The sequence below is a fragment of the Rana temporaria genome, chromosome 1, assembly GCF_905171775.1.
Source record: "Rana temporaria chromosome 1, aRanTem1.1, whole genome shotgun sequence".
In the NCBI taxonomy this organism is placed as follows: Eukaryota; Metazoa; Chordata; class Amphibia; order Anura; family Ranidae; genus Rana; species Rana temporaria.
This window is the reverse complement of record NC_053489.1, coordinates 327,440,773-327,457,107: the sequence shown is the minus strand read 5'-3', so window position 1 is coordinate 327,457,107 and position 16,335 is coordinate 327,440,773. Positions and strand designations below refer to the sequence as shown.

General features: G+C 44.1%; 1 protein-coding gene across 2 annotated transcripts in view; it reads right to left on the bottom strand.

The window, feature by feature from the left end:
- Positions 1-16,335, bottom strand: part of SVEP1 (sushi, von Willebrand factor type A, EGF and pentraxin domain containing 1) — a 503,752-nt gene that overhangs the window by 55,297 nt on the left and 432,120 nt on the right. For both annotated transcript variants that reach the window (XM_040360718.1, XM_040360710.1), the window contains exon 42: positions 9,526-9,702. In XM_040360718.1, the coding sequence (XP_040216652.1) occupies positions 9,526-9,702 (177 nt within the window). The remainder of the gene's footprint in view (positions 1-9,525; positions 9,703-16,335) is intronic.

The window sequence follows — 16,335 nt, the reverse complement described above, 5'->3', positions numbered from 1 at the left end:
TAATGTTTGTCTAATTATAGAACTCATCACCCATAATGGCATCGCTACCACCTTAAAGCCTTAAGATATATGGAACTAATGACACATATTGATAAGGAGGTAACTACAATTATTTTCCCATAACTGTGAATAATTTGCTGTAGTTCACTTTTTAGTGGAAATTACATTTTCTCTTTATAATTTTAATTTTTTATTTTTGGTCAGAACAGTAAATTTAAATGCCGACATATTGGATATAACACAAACGTCTGCAGCTGCCCATGTTTAGGACAATACAGGCTCCTAGTCCACAAACTGAGTAAAAGTCTTCATGTAAGCATTATTTTCATTTTGTAGTAAAGATTTAAAGCATATAAGTTCAATGTACATAGAGACATGTATTGACACACAATGGGGGTTATTTATGAAAGGCAAATCCACTTTGCACTGCAAGTGCAAACTACAAGTGCAAAGTGCACTTAAAATTGCACTGAAAGTGCACTTGGAAGTGTAGTCGCTGTAAATCTGAGGGGAAGATCTGAAATGAGGGGAAGCTCTGCTGATTTTATCATCCAATCATGTGCAAGCTAAAATGCTGTTTTTTTATTTTCCTTGTATATCCCCCTCAGATCTACAGTGACTGCACTTCCAAGTGCACTTTCAGTGCAATTTCAAGTGCACTTTGCACTACAAGTGCAAACTACAAGTGCAAAGTGGATTTGCCTTTTGTAAATAACCCCCAATATGTCATACTGACCCATTTACTGTTCATAGGTAATTAGAAATTTAAAAAAAGGTTATACAGTATAAATAATAATACTCCTGTGGTTAATCCAGCTGGTTTGGATGTGAGTGGAATGGAACAATCTCTGTGCTTGATAAGCTGCTCTGACATCATCATACACAGAAAAGGCGATGCATATTCCAAATTTGGATTCAGAGCCATTTACTTGAAGGTCTCTGCAATCATCCAGGTGCAGCCATATATGTATGTATATATCAAAATGAATCTTTATGTTTCTTTGAAAGTATTTAATACAAAATTTTAACTTTATTTACATTTCTAGAGAAGAATATCCACGCATGTTCCTGAGGAAGCCGCAGGGCGAAACATGTAGAACATAAGTGTGGAAATATTGTATAGAGGAAATGTACTTCTTTCTCTAGATACAACAGTACTGTATACATTTTCTCTTTGCTTTTATTTGTAATAATAATAAAAATTGTTTTATACAATAACAGTTGTGATATAGTTTCACTAGTAAGCAGCACCTTAAAAGTCCCATATTCCCCAATAGGGTCATTTTTCTGTCTTTTCTTATAAAGGGATGATGGTGCCAAATAATTAAATCTGCAAATTGATCATTCTAAATCATCAACTTCTACTTTAACCCCCTTGTCAGGTCACCTGAGGCCAGATGACAGATGCACACCATTGGGGTCAGGAGTGCACCGCTATGATAGTGAACCCTATGGCTGACTGCTGCGGATGGAACTCGGGGTGGTTAAGGAAGGCAGGTCCACTAACAGGGATCCCACAGGGAGCTAGAGCCTAAGATTCCCCAGGGAATGGAGTCTAAGATCCAGCAGGTGTTCACCAGAGCCTCTAGTGGTGAGGATGGACTGGGCTGCAACTGGATCCAGGTCGCGGCCCCCAGAGTCCACCAGCTCACGCTCACAGTAGGCTATAGAGATAGGGGAACAACAAGGGAGAGGCGCCTCCAGGTGTAGATGTTTAAAAAGCAATTTAATACAAAGATTTTATACAGGCAACTCACATTTAGCGAGGTTTAAAACAGGCGTTGAGTAAAATTCCCAATGGTGGAAGTGATCCTCAGGTCGGTCAGTCCTTTCTGGTTCCTGCTGGGGCGCTGAGCTGCTGAAAGCCGTCACACACCGCTGTTAGGATGGAAAAAAGCCAGCCTCGGTGGAGGAACATTAGAGCGAGGCCTGGAGCGCAGTTGGTCTTGACAGGCGAGGAAAGATGACCAGAAAGGACTGACTGACCTGAGAATCACTTCCACCATTGGGAATTTTACTCAACGCCTGTTTTAAACCTCGCTAAATGTGAGTTGCCTGTATAAAATCTTTGTATTAAATTGCTTTTTAAAGATCTACGCCCAGAGGCGCCTCTCCCTTGTTGTTTTCCTACAGATGTGGAACACAGTTTCTGTTCCCCCTCGATGGCAGCCCTGAGAATGTATATTTAAACCCCTGACATACCACCTCACTCCGTCCTCTGGACTTTCTTACATATCCCCAGAGCTTGGACTCTCTCCCCCAACCCCCCCCCCCCTTTCTGTTCTCCACTGTACTGTACATATATTTGTACAACCTTTATTATTTTACTTATGAGATATGTGTTGTTTTGGATCCTTTGCGCATTTTACTTGTATATAGAGATAGGGGGAAGCAGCAGCTCAGGATACAGGAGATAGTGAGGGGATAAGCCAAGGGTCGGGGCGACTAGCAGACAAGGATAAACATAGGATACGCCAAAGGTCAAGGAAACAAGCAGACAGTGATAGTAGAGAACAAGCCAAGATCGGTAAACCAGACACAGACGTAGCACAAGGCAAGCAGGAACCCAAACACACAATAGCTTAACAAACAATGTTGATCAGCACGGCTGGCTTGCAGTGCACAGGTTAATATAGTGTTCCCTGATAGGGCCTGGGGTGGGGCCATGATTAGAGGAGAGATTACTTAAACAGCCAGGTGAGAGTGGCTGGCCTCTAAAGCAGGACATATGTAGGAGGTAAGCTGACAGACAAACATTACTGCATAACCATGACACCCCTTCATGCCAACGCTATGCAAATATGCGGCCCCATTGGACTTGACAAATTTTTTCCCCGTGGGGCCGCATATTTGTGATCGGGGTCTCACGAGAGCCCCAAGCCCTGGGACCTTGAACCTCTGTTTGGCCATCACAGTGATCAGTCACTGTGAAGCCTGTTCCCGTGTTTTCTGTGTCTGAGAAAGGATGATAGAGATACATTTTATCACTCTCTGTCCTTGCAAACATAGAACAAAAAGTATGGCCTGGATTCACATACATCGGCGCATATTTATGCCGCCGTAGTGTATCTCATATACACTACGCCGACGTAGCGCAGAGAGGCAATCACTGGATTCACAAAGCCAGTGCTGCCAAATCTGCACTGGGTTTCCTAGGCGTAAGTCGTCGTAAGTGGAAGTGGGCATGAGCTATGCAAATGAGGCGTGACCCCATGCAAATGATGGGCCAAGCGCCATAAAGATACGAATAACGAACGGCGCATGCGCCATCCTGTGGACGCATCCTACTGCGCATGCTCAGAATCACATCGGAACTACTCCCTAAGATACGACGGATCACTGCCTACGACGTGAACGTAACCTACGCCTAGTCATATTCACGTACAACGTAAACGACATAAGATACGACGGCTTGTGTTCCCTGGTCCATACCTTTGCATGGGTTGCGCCTCCTATATGGGGAATAACTTTACGCCGGATGTACGACTTACGCAAACCGCATATACGTCGGCGTAAGTGCTTTGTGAATCTGGGCCAATGTGTATGAAAAATAAAAGAGAAGGAAAACATTTTTAAATTAAAAAAAAAATATCTTAATCTAGGTCAGTGCCAGGCAGAGATGGACTGGCCATAGGGACTACAGGGAGTTTCCCGGTGGGCCGATGGCTCAGTGGGCCGTTTTTTAAAATGGAGACTCTCTTAGACCCCCCTGTTTCTTAGTCCCCCCCCTCTGTCTCTCAGCCCCCCCCTCTGTCTCTCAGTCCCCATGTCTCTCAGTCCCCCCTCTTTTAGCCCCCTCCTCTGTCTCTCAGCCCCCTCTATCTCTCAGACCCCCCTCTGTCTCTCATCTCCCCCCTCTGTCTCTCAGCTCCCCCCCTCTGTCTCTCAGCTCCCCCCTCTGTCTCTCAGCTCCCCCCTCTGTCTCTCAGCTCCCCCCCTCTGACTCTCAGTCCCCCCCTCTGTCTCTCAGTCCCCCCCCTCTGTCTCTCAGTCCCCCCTCTGTCTCTCAGTCGCCCCCTCCTCTGTCTCTCAGCCCCCTTTATCTCTCAGACCCCCCTCTGTCTCTCAGCTCCCCCCCTCTGTCTCTCAGCTCCCCCCCTCTGTCTCTCAGCTTCCCCCCTCTGTCTCTTAGCTCCCCCCTCTGTTTCTCAGCTTCCTCTTCTCTTTAAATGTGCCCATGTAGCGCTGCTGCCGAAGTGCTTTGCAGGCGCTTCAGCTGCGGTGGCCATTAATTTCAATGGGCAGGAGCAGTTTGTACACCGCTCCTCCACCGCCAAGATGCTGCTTGGAGGACTTTTTTTAACGCCCTGGCAGCGCCCCAGTGTGAAAGCACTCAGGCTTTCACACTGGGACTGCAGCGGAGGTGTTTTTCAGTCGCATTACAGGCACAATTTTTAGCCCAAAAGTGTCTAAAAAACGCTTCAGTGTGAAAGGGGTCCTACACTCACCCCCTCTCTTTTACACTCACTCTCTTTTTCTTACACTCACTTCCCTCAACCCTCCCTCTCTCTCGCTATCAATCCCCTCTCTCTCACCCTCTCATGATATACAATAATGGATGTAGGGGCCTTTTGGTGGGCGTGATTTTTCGGGGGGGTGGGGGCAGCATTTTATTGAATTAAAGTGGGCCGGTCTGGATGAAGTCCAGGGCCAAATTTTTGTCCCAGTCCAGCCCTGGTGCCAGGGATAGCGTTTGGGTCAAGGTCAGGGTCAGTCAACGGTCAGAGTCAGAGTCAAAGGTCAGTATTTTTTGGACAGGATTTGTGGTTTTCTTTAAATTAGTATCATTGTCAGTTAGTGTCAGTGGCCCAGATTCACGTAGATCGGCGCATATTTATGCCGGCGTAGCACAGCTCAAATGCGCTACGCCAACGTAAAACAGAGAGGCAAGCAAAGTATTCACAAAGCACTTGCTCCCAACGTTGCGCCAGCGTAACGTAAATTTGAAGGCGTAAGTGTAAGTGGGTGTGACCTTATGCTAATGATGGTCCGAGCGTGGAGCAGTGGCTTACGCCCGGTGTATCATGAACGGAGCATGCGCAGTGACGTGGACGTATGATCGCTCCCCTGGGCGCATGCTCACAACTACGCCGGCGCAACTTTCTGGGATATGCTGGCCCACCGGCTTACGCCGAACGCATAAATACGCCCAGCCATACGCCCGTCCGGCGCAAAAGTACATCCTGCTTTTTCCCCCCCCTGAAGCAAGGTACTTTTGCTGAGCGATGGCTGCTGTGGAGTCAGAGAAAGACAGGAGGAAGAAAAATTTCTCTCCAGAAGAGAAGGCTGTCCTCATCTCGGCCATAGAGAGGTATGATGTCTTCCTCCATGGCGCCCAGAGTCGCCATACCAGCAGGGCCAGGAAACAAGTAATCCTGGAGACGATCGCCAGTGATGTTAGTGCCCTTGGCAATGAGTCCCGGACCTCCAAGGACATTAACAAAAAAAATAATAATTTACGGCGGCATGTCCGGGATAAAGTGGTCGCCATCAGAAGGCACCAGAGTGGCACGGGGGGCGGACCACCATGTGATGTGCGGTTGACCCCAGAGGAGGAGGTGATCGCCAGGTGTCTGGAGAGGGAGCAATTGGAGGGTCTGGAGGGCTTTGACTCCCTTGATCAGGCCTCGAGGACAGGTAAGTGCTTTTTATCCCCATACGGTGTGTAGCATGTGAGGGGGTGGAAGGGAAAATGTGACAAGTGTGTGGGTCCACCAACATGTGAATGCTTTTTGTCATCCACAGATGTGCTGGAGGGAGCAGGTCCATCTGCTGCCAGTGGCCGTCCCACGCCATCCCCGGAACATCTGGCTCAGCCTGACCCTCTGGGAAGCCAAGATCCAGCGGTGGAGGGGAGTGGCCACACCTCTCCTCTCGAGGTGGTTGAGGAGGAGACGGTCAACCTTGGAGTCATGAGATGGGGCCCAAGTGCATATGCAGAGTCACCTGGAAGGGAAAAGACAGGAGGATGTTAGCTGTGCATGTGTCCCTCGTGATGTCTGCATCATGGGGTCGGACAGTCATGCCTGACACCCATGTCACTCACCAACCAGCCAGCTGTCCCCGTACACGTTCTGTTCGAATTCCATTGGGATGTGGCTTTGACGGTATATGTAGCTGTCGTGGCTGGCCCCGGGGTGTTTGGCACGGACGTGCCATATGAGGCATTGGGCATCGGCTATCACCTGTACGTTGATATAATGCCAATGCTTACGATTGCGGTATATGTGCTCTGTGGCAGGGGGGGGCCGTAGTGCCACATGTGTGCAATCAATGGCCCCGACGGTGCGTGGGAATTCGGCAATTCTGTAGAAATCCTGCATTGCCTTCTGCCGCAGATTCTCATGGGTGGGTTTGATGATGTGGTGGGACATGCATGTGAGGATTGCGGGGATAACCTGGTGCACACATCTGCTCATGGTGGATTGTGAGATCCCAGCCACGACTCCACTTGTATGCTGAAAAGATCCACTTGCAAGGAAATGCAGTGTTGCCAGTACCTTGACCAGTGGCTGCACTGCATGTGCGCGTTGTGTCTTGCTGGTGATGTCATCATGCAGGGCTTGAGGCTAATTCCAGGATGGCATCAGGACTAAATCTGAAGATGCGACACCTCCGATTCCCCCATGCCAAAGACATTCATGCTCGTTCGGTATATCCTCTCCCGTGCTCTCCTACGTGCCTGTGGACACAGTAGTAGTGCTATGACCATGGCTGACCCTGGCATGTTGGCAGACAGATGTGTTGTCCTGCAAGTGGGGTTGCTCAGCTTGTCCGTAACGGTGCTGCTGCAGCTGCTCTCCAGCTGACGTGTGCACGTCTTTTGCTGAGTTAAACCAGCTTTTTGATGTACTAACTTTAGGCCGGACGTACAACTTACGTGCACTGCGTGTAGCCTGCGTCGGGCGCACGTACATTCGTGAATCGCCGTATCTCCCTCATTTGCATATTTGAATAGCAAAACAATGGGAGCGCCAGATGCGTCCAGCGTAAATATGCGCCCACGATACGCCAGCGGAGGAAAGTTGCGTTGGTCGGAAGAAGCCTATTTTTAGGCGTATCTAGTTCTGTGGGTACGGCACAGAGATATTTACAGTTACGCGGCGTATCTGTAGATACGTTGGCGTAAGTCTTTTTAAATCCGGCTAAGTGTGTTTAAGGTAGGACTGGGCTGTACTACAGGTAAACTACAAATAACATACACATATGTGTTATCACTGCGATTGTCAGAAGCAGGAGGGTTTATTGCAGGTTGTTTTTTGGTGGTAGTAGCAAGAAATATACAGTTACATTTAATTTTTTTTTTTTATATATTTTAGGCCAGTTTTCCTTTGATTATAAAAAAAATCAGGAGATATCCTTTACCATTTACTGCCAAATGAAAGCCCAATTTGTCCTGAAAAAAAAACATGATATAATCTAACTGGATGCACAAAGTAGTTGTGATGATATGTACAGTTTTACTAACACATGCCAAAATAAAAAAATTGGGCTTAGGCATTTTGATTTATTTTACCCTTATGCCTTGTACACACGATCAGGCTTTTACGGAATTCCTTTGGAGTAAAATAGAACATGTTCTATATTTAAACTCCGATGGAATTCATCTGAATTTCCGGTGGAATTTCTCCGATGGGGCATACACATGGTCGGAATTTCCGATGGAAAAAGTCCATTGGACTTTTTCCATCGGAAATTCTGATCGTGTATATGGGGCTTTTAGGCGCAAAGGGGTTAAACTGGGTACACATTGTGAGCTTGTTTTTTTTGTTCAATCAGCAGACTGAATGAAAAAAAAAATACTTTTTTCTGCATCCACACAAGGGTGAATGCAGGAATCTCCCCCACTACGGGGACTCCACCCCTTGTCAGAATACACTGATGGATGCTCCTGATCGAATGCAGGTTTTCCAGCAGGACCATTTTACAAAAGCTGATCTAAAAATCAGCTTCTGTCAAACAGAGAGGGCTACACACAAATCGAAATTCAGCTAGTTCCTGTTGAACCGGCCTAATTTCAATCCGTGTGTACCCAGCTCTAGGAAGCACCTAGCAACACGGGACAAAATATTACATGTACTTTGTTACATGGGGGCAGAACAATGTAAAAAATTGTATTGGTAGTTCTTCTTATGGCAGGGTTCACAATAGCTATGGCCGTAGCTCACAGCAGGGGGTCCAGCAGGTGTCTGTGAATTTCAGGTGCGAATCGGGTCCACATTTTTGGCTGAATTCGCACCTGAAACTGACCAGAAGACGCACAGGACCCTTCTGCAATTCAGACCGCGGCCGCCCCGGAGGTGTATAAATTGGCTCCATTGAGAACCAGTCACACTCTCCTGCCATGCAAATTGGATGCCGGGAAACACGCATCCAATTCGCATCAGTGTGAACCCAGCCTAAAGCTCTGGTGGGCTCTAAATAATACTAAAAGTGTAAAGCCTGTTCACTTTGCAAAGTGAATTTTCACTTTGCAAGGCAACGCTCACTTAGCTTAGTGAATGGGGTGAAGCTGTCCTGCCCTCCATCATCTAATCAGGTTCAGAAAACATCCTTTATTCCATTAATGTTCCTCGCACGTATTTGGAAATGATCTTGCAAAAATTTACTTTGCCAAGTACACAGACTTTATACTTTCAATAATTCACAAATATTATTATAGCTTTCTGAACTGAATCTTGTATTTACCAGCGTAAACTTTTTTTTTTTTAAGACCAAGGGGACTGAACAGATAAGGGTTTAAACTATTCGATGCAAAAATGATCCAATTATGCATAATGTATATGTATTCTGCTTATACAGCCACATTTAGGAAATATAGTCCTGATAAAAAGAACTCACGAAACATTATTTCATATCCATCCTTAAAAAAGGAAAACTGTTCAAAATGACAACTGCCATCACTGTAGGTATTCATTTCACACCAAATAACAGATAACAGAAAAAGGACTTCACCAATCATAAAGTCTTATTTTATCATGCTCCACTCAATTTTCCTTCACCCTTCCAACCTTTTTTCCTTGCCGGTCACTTACTCCTAATACAGTATATCACTCTAGTTCTTGGTATCTGTCTTGCTTGACAGATAAGTGGGTCCATGTCATTGAGTGATGGGAGGCATTACTCTACAATCAAGCAGGAATCAACAGCCTTTCCAGAAGACACACTGAACTCTGATATTTCCAAACTCTCATGTTTTCAGATTTAGGTTGGGGAATTTAGAGCTTTAGCACCAAAACAGGCTTTGAAGTTAAATGTAATAATACATTCAATAAGGACTGACTCGTTGAGTAATTTCTCCTGTTTTGCTGTGTTTTCTTCAAATGGGGGAAATGTAATTTCCTGACAGCTGCTAAACAATTATGTTACCCACTGCAAAAAAATAATTTCTCTCTAAAGTGCCCAATTAGCTGAAAGCGTAGATAATTGTATATAAGGCTGACGATAACACAAATATGAGCTCTCGAAGAAAAGAATAGAAATGTTTTTTTTTTTTTTCACATAAAATGATCTTTAGTTACTTACTCACACACGTAGGAGGGGTAGAGGGGCGCCACAGTTTATCCACATGACAGATCCTTCGACTTGGCCCAAGAAGTTCAAAGCCTTGATTGCAACTATAGTGAAGTTCATCTTCATAAAAATAATTAATGCCTTGGATAATCCCATTTTTCAATGGTTCTGGAGGGTTGCAGGAGATTCCTGAACAAAAACAAACATAATTATTTTTATTTTTCTTGGTGGCTTTTTTCTGATGTCTATATTTTAAGGGCCCGATAAATAGAACTCATAAAAATATATTTCCCTGGTTACACACTTTTTCAGCTGCAATTATCACATGGGAAATTAAAACAAAGTGTATTGGAAACTCCTTTTTTTCAAAGGGTTACTCATTTTAGTACATTTCTGCTCAACAAATGCTTTGATATACAGTGGAACCTTGGTTTACGAGTAACGCAGTTAACAAGCATTTTGAAAGACGAGCAACTTATTTTTTTAAATTCTGACTTGATTTTGCAAAACAAGCAGAATTCAAGCTAATGGGGTGTGCAGTACTGCATTTGGCCAGAGGTACGGGGGCTTTGGTGACACTTGGAAAAGTTTGTAGCAAATCTCGGGTGTTTCCAAGCCTTTCTGAGGGTTCCCGAGGTCAGCCGAGCTGTCCCTGACCATTTCCGAGGCTCTGTGGTGCCCCCTATCTCTGGCCACATGCAGTATTGCATGCCATTGAAGTCAATGTGGAACAAATTATTCTCGTTTTCATTGACGTCTATGGGGAAACTCGCTTTGATGTGCGAGTGCTTTGGATTACGAGCATTCTGGAATGGATTATGCTCGTAATCCAAGGTTCCGCTGTACAAGCAAAGCTGTCATAAAGTTAAATCATTTCTTATGCTTTTTACAACAAATAAATAAAATCTTTGAGGGTGACATTAACATGTGATGCTCACAAGGGAAGGGTACAATTTCTTAGGTACAGGTACAAATTTTAATTAGGTATAAGAGTTTTTGCTCAAATTTTGTAAAATTTTAAATGCTTTGGAGTCAATGGGTAAGGCAAAATGAAGGTGTTGTGGGAGGTTTTTTTTTAGATCTCAAGAAGATCCTTTGAATTAATCTGAACCTGTTATATTATAATGCCTTCTTATTTGTTACCTGCACATGGTAATACTGTCATTTTTCATTTATTGCCTGCCTATTGTCATGTTTGCTCATTTGGTGCCTGCATATTGTCAAAACTTTTTTTCCAGTGTATTGTGATACCTGCCCCTTTGATACCCACATATTGTCACAATTGCTAATTTCTTGTCTGAATATTGTCATAATTGTTTGTTTGTTGCCTGCGTGATGCCATGATTGCATCTTTTAATTTCTGCCGTTTTTTTTGCCTGCGTGTTTCTATGATTTCCCATTCTTTGCCCACATATTGTAAAGTCTGATCATTTGTTGCCTGCATATTTTTTGCCTACACGGTAGACATGTGCAGAACGGAAAAATTTGTTTAATTTCGGATAGATTCGTTATGTTACCAATTTTTTTTTTTTTTTGTTTCTTAATTTTCTAAGGAAATCCAAATTTTCGGAAAATTATTTGAATTTTGATTGGTTGAAACATTATCGACCGATTCAAACTTTGTGTGAATAATAGCTAGTTGTTAGGGAGTGGGCCAGGAAAGCCAGCTGCCAAGTCCCTAACAACTGATTCATCAGCCGTCAGCAGACTTCCCCACTGACAGCTGAATGTAAACAAAAATAACAAAAAGGTTATACACACCTGCTCTGTGCAATAGCTTTGCAAAGACTAGCACCAATCCTCCTCTTCTCAGGCTCTCCACTCATGCTCCTGGCTCCTCCCCCTTGGTAAGTGTTCCCATAGCAAGCTACTTTCTATGGGGGCACTTGTGAGTGCTTGCTCCCAAGCTAGCTCTGTGTGTCCATAAGACACACAGATATCAAATGTTGTAAACATACATATACAGTACAGACCAAAAGTTTGGACACACCTTCTCATTCAAAGAGCTTTCTTTATTTTCATGACTATGAAAATTGTAGATTCACACTGAAGGCATCAAAACTAAATATAAAAATAAATAAAATATATTTCATATTCTAGGTTCTTCAAAGTAGCCACCTTTTGCTTTGATTACTGCTTGGCACACTCTTGGCATTCTCTTGATGAGCTTCAAGAAGTGGTCACCTGGCGCAGCACCCCATCACTCTCCTTCTTGGTCAAATAGCCCTTACACAGACTGGAGGTGTGTTTGGGGTCATTGTCCTGTTGAAAAATAAATGATGGTCCAACTAAACGCAAACCAGATGGAATAGCATGCCACTGCAAGATGCTGTGGTAGCCATGCTGGTTCAGTATGCCTTCAATTTTGAATAAATCCCCAACAGTGTCACCAGCAAAGCACCCCCACACCATCACACCTCCTCCTCCATGCTTCATGGTGGGAACCAGGCATGTAGAGTCCATCCGTTCACCTTTTCTGCGTCGCACAAAGACACAGGGGTTGGAACCAAAGATCTCAAGTTTGGACTCATCAGACCAAAGCACAGATTTCCACTGGTCTAATGTCAATTCCTTGTGTTCTTTAGCTCAAACAAGTCTCTTCTGCTTGTTGCCTTTCTTTAGCAGTGGTTTCCTAGCAGATATTCTACCATGAAGGCCTGATTCACACAGTCTCCTCTTACCAGTTCTAGAGATGTGTCTGCTGCAAAAGGTGGCTACTTTGAAGAACCTAGAATATGAAATATATTTTCAGTTGTTTCACACTTTTTTGTTATGTATAATTCCACATGTGTTCATTCATAGTTTTGATGCCTTCAGTGTGAATCTACAATTTTCATAGTCATGAAAATAAAGAAAACTCTTTGAATGAGAAGGTGTGTCCAAACTTTTGGTCTGTACTGTATGTTTACAACATTTGATATGTGTTGTTAACTGCTTTTTTCACAAAAATAAGCGCTACACTTTTTTATAATCACCAGTTTTTGCTTTGTCTCAGCTGTGTTGGCAGCTAATTTTTGTGTTCACTTATTGCACAGCGCAGTATATGTCATATATCATTTTTTGCATAAGACACACAGAGCAAGGCTCTGCCCTGCTGCTGCTCCCTCCTCACTGACTGTGATTGGGGATTTGATACACTTTAACCTGCCTAGCAGTATTCCCGAGTGTGGCTCGGGGTGGAATTTCAGTACCATTAGCAGTATCCCCGAGCCAGACTCGGGATCGCATTGCAGGATCCAAGCATAGTTACTTACCTTGTCTCCTGGATCCTGCGATGCCTCCCCGCTGTGTGATCGAGCTGTCTCCTCGCTCGATTCACACAGTGCCCGTGTGCCGCCGAGCTCCGTTCCTTGCAACGTTACGACGCATGGGCACTGAGATCGGTGCCAAATTCAAAAAAGTAAAAACACACAATACATACAGTATACTGTAATCTTACAAATTACAATACTGTATAGAATAAATACACACCCCCTTTGTCCCTAGTGGTCTGTCCAGTGACCTGCATGCAGTTTTATATTATAAAAACTGTTTTTGTTTCCTGAAAACTGGAGATTGTCCATAGCAACCAAAAAGTGTCCCTTTACATCAAAAGTGGTTAGAAAACAGTGATAATAAATTAGAATCACTTGCAGAATTGAGCGATAGCGATTTGTAAGGAAATTCGTCATCAAACAATAAAAGTAATGACAGCGACAATTCTGCAACTGAGCAAATTTCAGTGTTTTTGATTTGATTACATTATTGAATAATTTGTATTATTATTATATAATTATTTGTTATAATTATTAGGCCCCATACACACGACCAAACATGTCTGCTGAAACTGGTCCGCGGGCCAGTTTCAGCAGACATGTTCGGTCGTGTGTAGGCACAAGCGTGCAGGATTCCAGCAAACATCTGCCCGCGGGGCCTTTTCCCAGCGGGCAAATATTCCTGGACTTGTTTTAAAACAGTCCGCTGGAATCCTGTCCGCTCGGACATGTTCGGTCGTCTGTACAGACCTACCATACATGTCCGAGCGCCCGCCATGCCTCGCATGCGTCGAATGACTTTGACGCATGCGTGGAAGCATCCTGACCCCCCCCCCCCCTGTGTGAAATGGTAATGGGGTACACTGTACCCCTACCATTTCACGAAGGAAGTGTAAAGTCTTGTAAAAAAAACACACTGACACCAAAGAATAAAGTCCTTTATTAAAAAAAAAAAACATCCAGCGGTGAGAAATCCACTCGTTCCCGGCTTCCTGCGTTGTCCTGATCTTGAGACGGCCACGTGTCATCTCCCGCCATGAGAAGATCCTGCGTTGGGTGATCTCCGCTCCGGCGATGAGAACATCCATCCATCCAGCGCAGCAGCATCCCGGACCTCCTCTCACCGCTGGGCACAGCCCAGCGAATGACGCGCTGCAGCTGTGACATTTCTTATATAGAGGAGGCAGAGCCACCCGTCACGTGACCCCGCCCCCTCTGACGTACCCTCTGCTACGTCACTGGGGAAGCCCAAGAAGAGGAAAGGTCTGGGATGCTGCTGCGCTGGATGGATGTTCTCATCGCCGGAGCGGAGATCACCCGACGCAGGATCTTCTCATCGCGGGAGATCACCCGCAGCCGTCGCAGGATCAGGACAACGCAGGAAGCCGGGAATGAGTGGATTTCTCACCGCTGGATGTTTATTTTTTTTAATAAAGGACTTTATTCTTTGGTGTCAGTGTGTTTTTTTACAAGACTTTACACTTCCTTCGTGAAATGGTAGGGGTACAGTGTACCCCATTACCATTTCACACAGGGGGGGGTCAGGATCTGGGGGTCCCCTTTGTTAAAGGGGTCTTCCAGATTCTGATAAACCTCCCGCCCGCATACCCCCACAACCACCGGGCAAGGGTTGTGGGGATGAGACCCTTGTCCCCATCAACATGGGGACATCCTCCCCATGTTGAGGGCATGTGGCCTGGTGCGGTTCAGGAGAGGGGGGGGCTGCACTCTGTCCCCCCCTCTTTTCTGCGGCCGGCCAGGTCAACGTGCTCGGATAACGGGTCTGGTTATGGATATTTAGGGGGAACCGCACGTCATTTTTGTTTTAAATTGACGGCGGGGTTCCCCTGAATATCCATACCAGACCTGAAGGGTCTGGTTATGGATATTTAGGGGGAACCGCACGTCATTTTTGTTTTACATTGACGGCGGGGTTCCCCTGAATATCCATACCAGACCTAAAGGGTCTGGTTATTGAATTTGCGGGGACCTCCGCGCATTTTTTTTTTCTAAAAGTCCGTGTCCCATTGACTACAATGGGGTTCGGAGTTCGGGTTCGGGTTCCCGAACCCAAACTTTTTTTTTAAAGTTCGGGTTCGGACCCGAACCCGAACATCCAGGTGTCCGATCAACTCTAATAATTATGTTTAGTTATTTATTAGATTATAATTTATGATTTTGTGTTTCAAACTTTATCATACCCAAGATGTCTACTAGACTCTTGTTTGGTCAGATTTAAGTGAGTTATTCCTAAGAATTGCAGGCCTACAATATAAACGCCAAATTTCCATGCAAAATAATGGTACCGCTTTCAGCACCAAAAATCTAAAAGAATCATACCGCCAGGGAGGTTAAAAAACACACTGCCTAACTGGATACAAGGGCCCAGATTCACATAGTGTGGGCGCACATTACGCCGCCGTAGCGCAAACGCCGTACGCCACGCCGGCGTAGCGCAGAGAGGCAAGCATTGAATTCAGCAAGCCAAGCTTTGTGAATCTGGGCCAATGTTACCCGCACGTTTTACCTGATTTAAATGCTCATATTTATATAAATACATAATGGAACACTATTATGTGTTTGGCTTAAGAAAATAAGTATTTTTTTTTTTTATGTTTTCTGTTCACATTTTGTTCAATCTACATGAATATCTTCAGTAAATATGGAAAAAAAATATCAAGCTATATATATGCAACAGCTTTGTGGTGTCTGACTCTTACATCCCTCCTTCTAAAGTTAAATTTTCTTTCTCCCCCTCTATACAATGTTATGAAAATTTTTTATTTTATTTTTACTTTATATGGGTTGTAAAAAAAAATTAAGGTAGTGATTGCAATGTTATCAAGTTATTTTTCCTTGTTTACTGTTTTTACTCAAAGATTTGTAGTCGTTCACAATTTTTTATATATTTTATTAAATCACATATAAATAAACACTTTAAAGTAAAAGTTAATACATGGTGCCATCCGTTTAAAGGGTCACTAAAGGAAAACATTTGTTTTGCTGAAATGAATGTTTACAGGATATAGAGACATAAAAGTTAACTGATTCCTTTTAAAAATGATTACAAATAGATTAAATTCAATCATATAATGTACCTCTAGTTTCACTTTCGTTTTTAAACTGGTTTCATGTTTCTGTGAAGTAAAGAGACCCACAGAACAAAAACATCCAGGGCAGTGTTTTGTTTTTAAAATGAATCTGATTGGTTCTGAGGAGTTTTAGACACACAGCTTGGACCACAGTGAAAAGCTGCCATGAGATTTTTCATAAGGAGCCAGACAAGCAGGAAGTGTGGAGATCACAGCAGAATTACAGCTACTTCAAAGCAAAAACGAACAATGAGGACATGAAACCAGGACTGCAGTAAGGTAAAGGAAGCTATTTAGCTAAAAAAAAAAATCCTTTAGTGATCCTTTAAATGCCATGCCAGTTCTTCTAGATGTCTGGACACTTTTCTTCAGCATTATTCTAGGGTACTTTGAAGTGCTACCTGATTCATTTATTATAGATGACACATCATGTTGCTGCATCAGGTCACGTCAGTTATATTGCTTATTGTCATTCT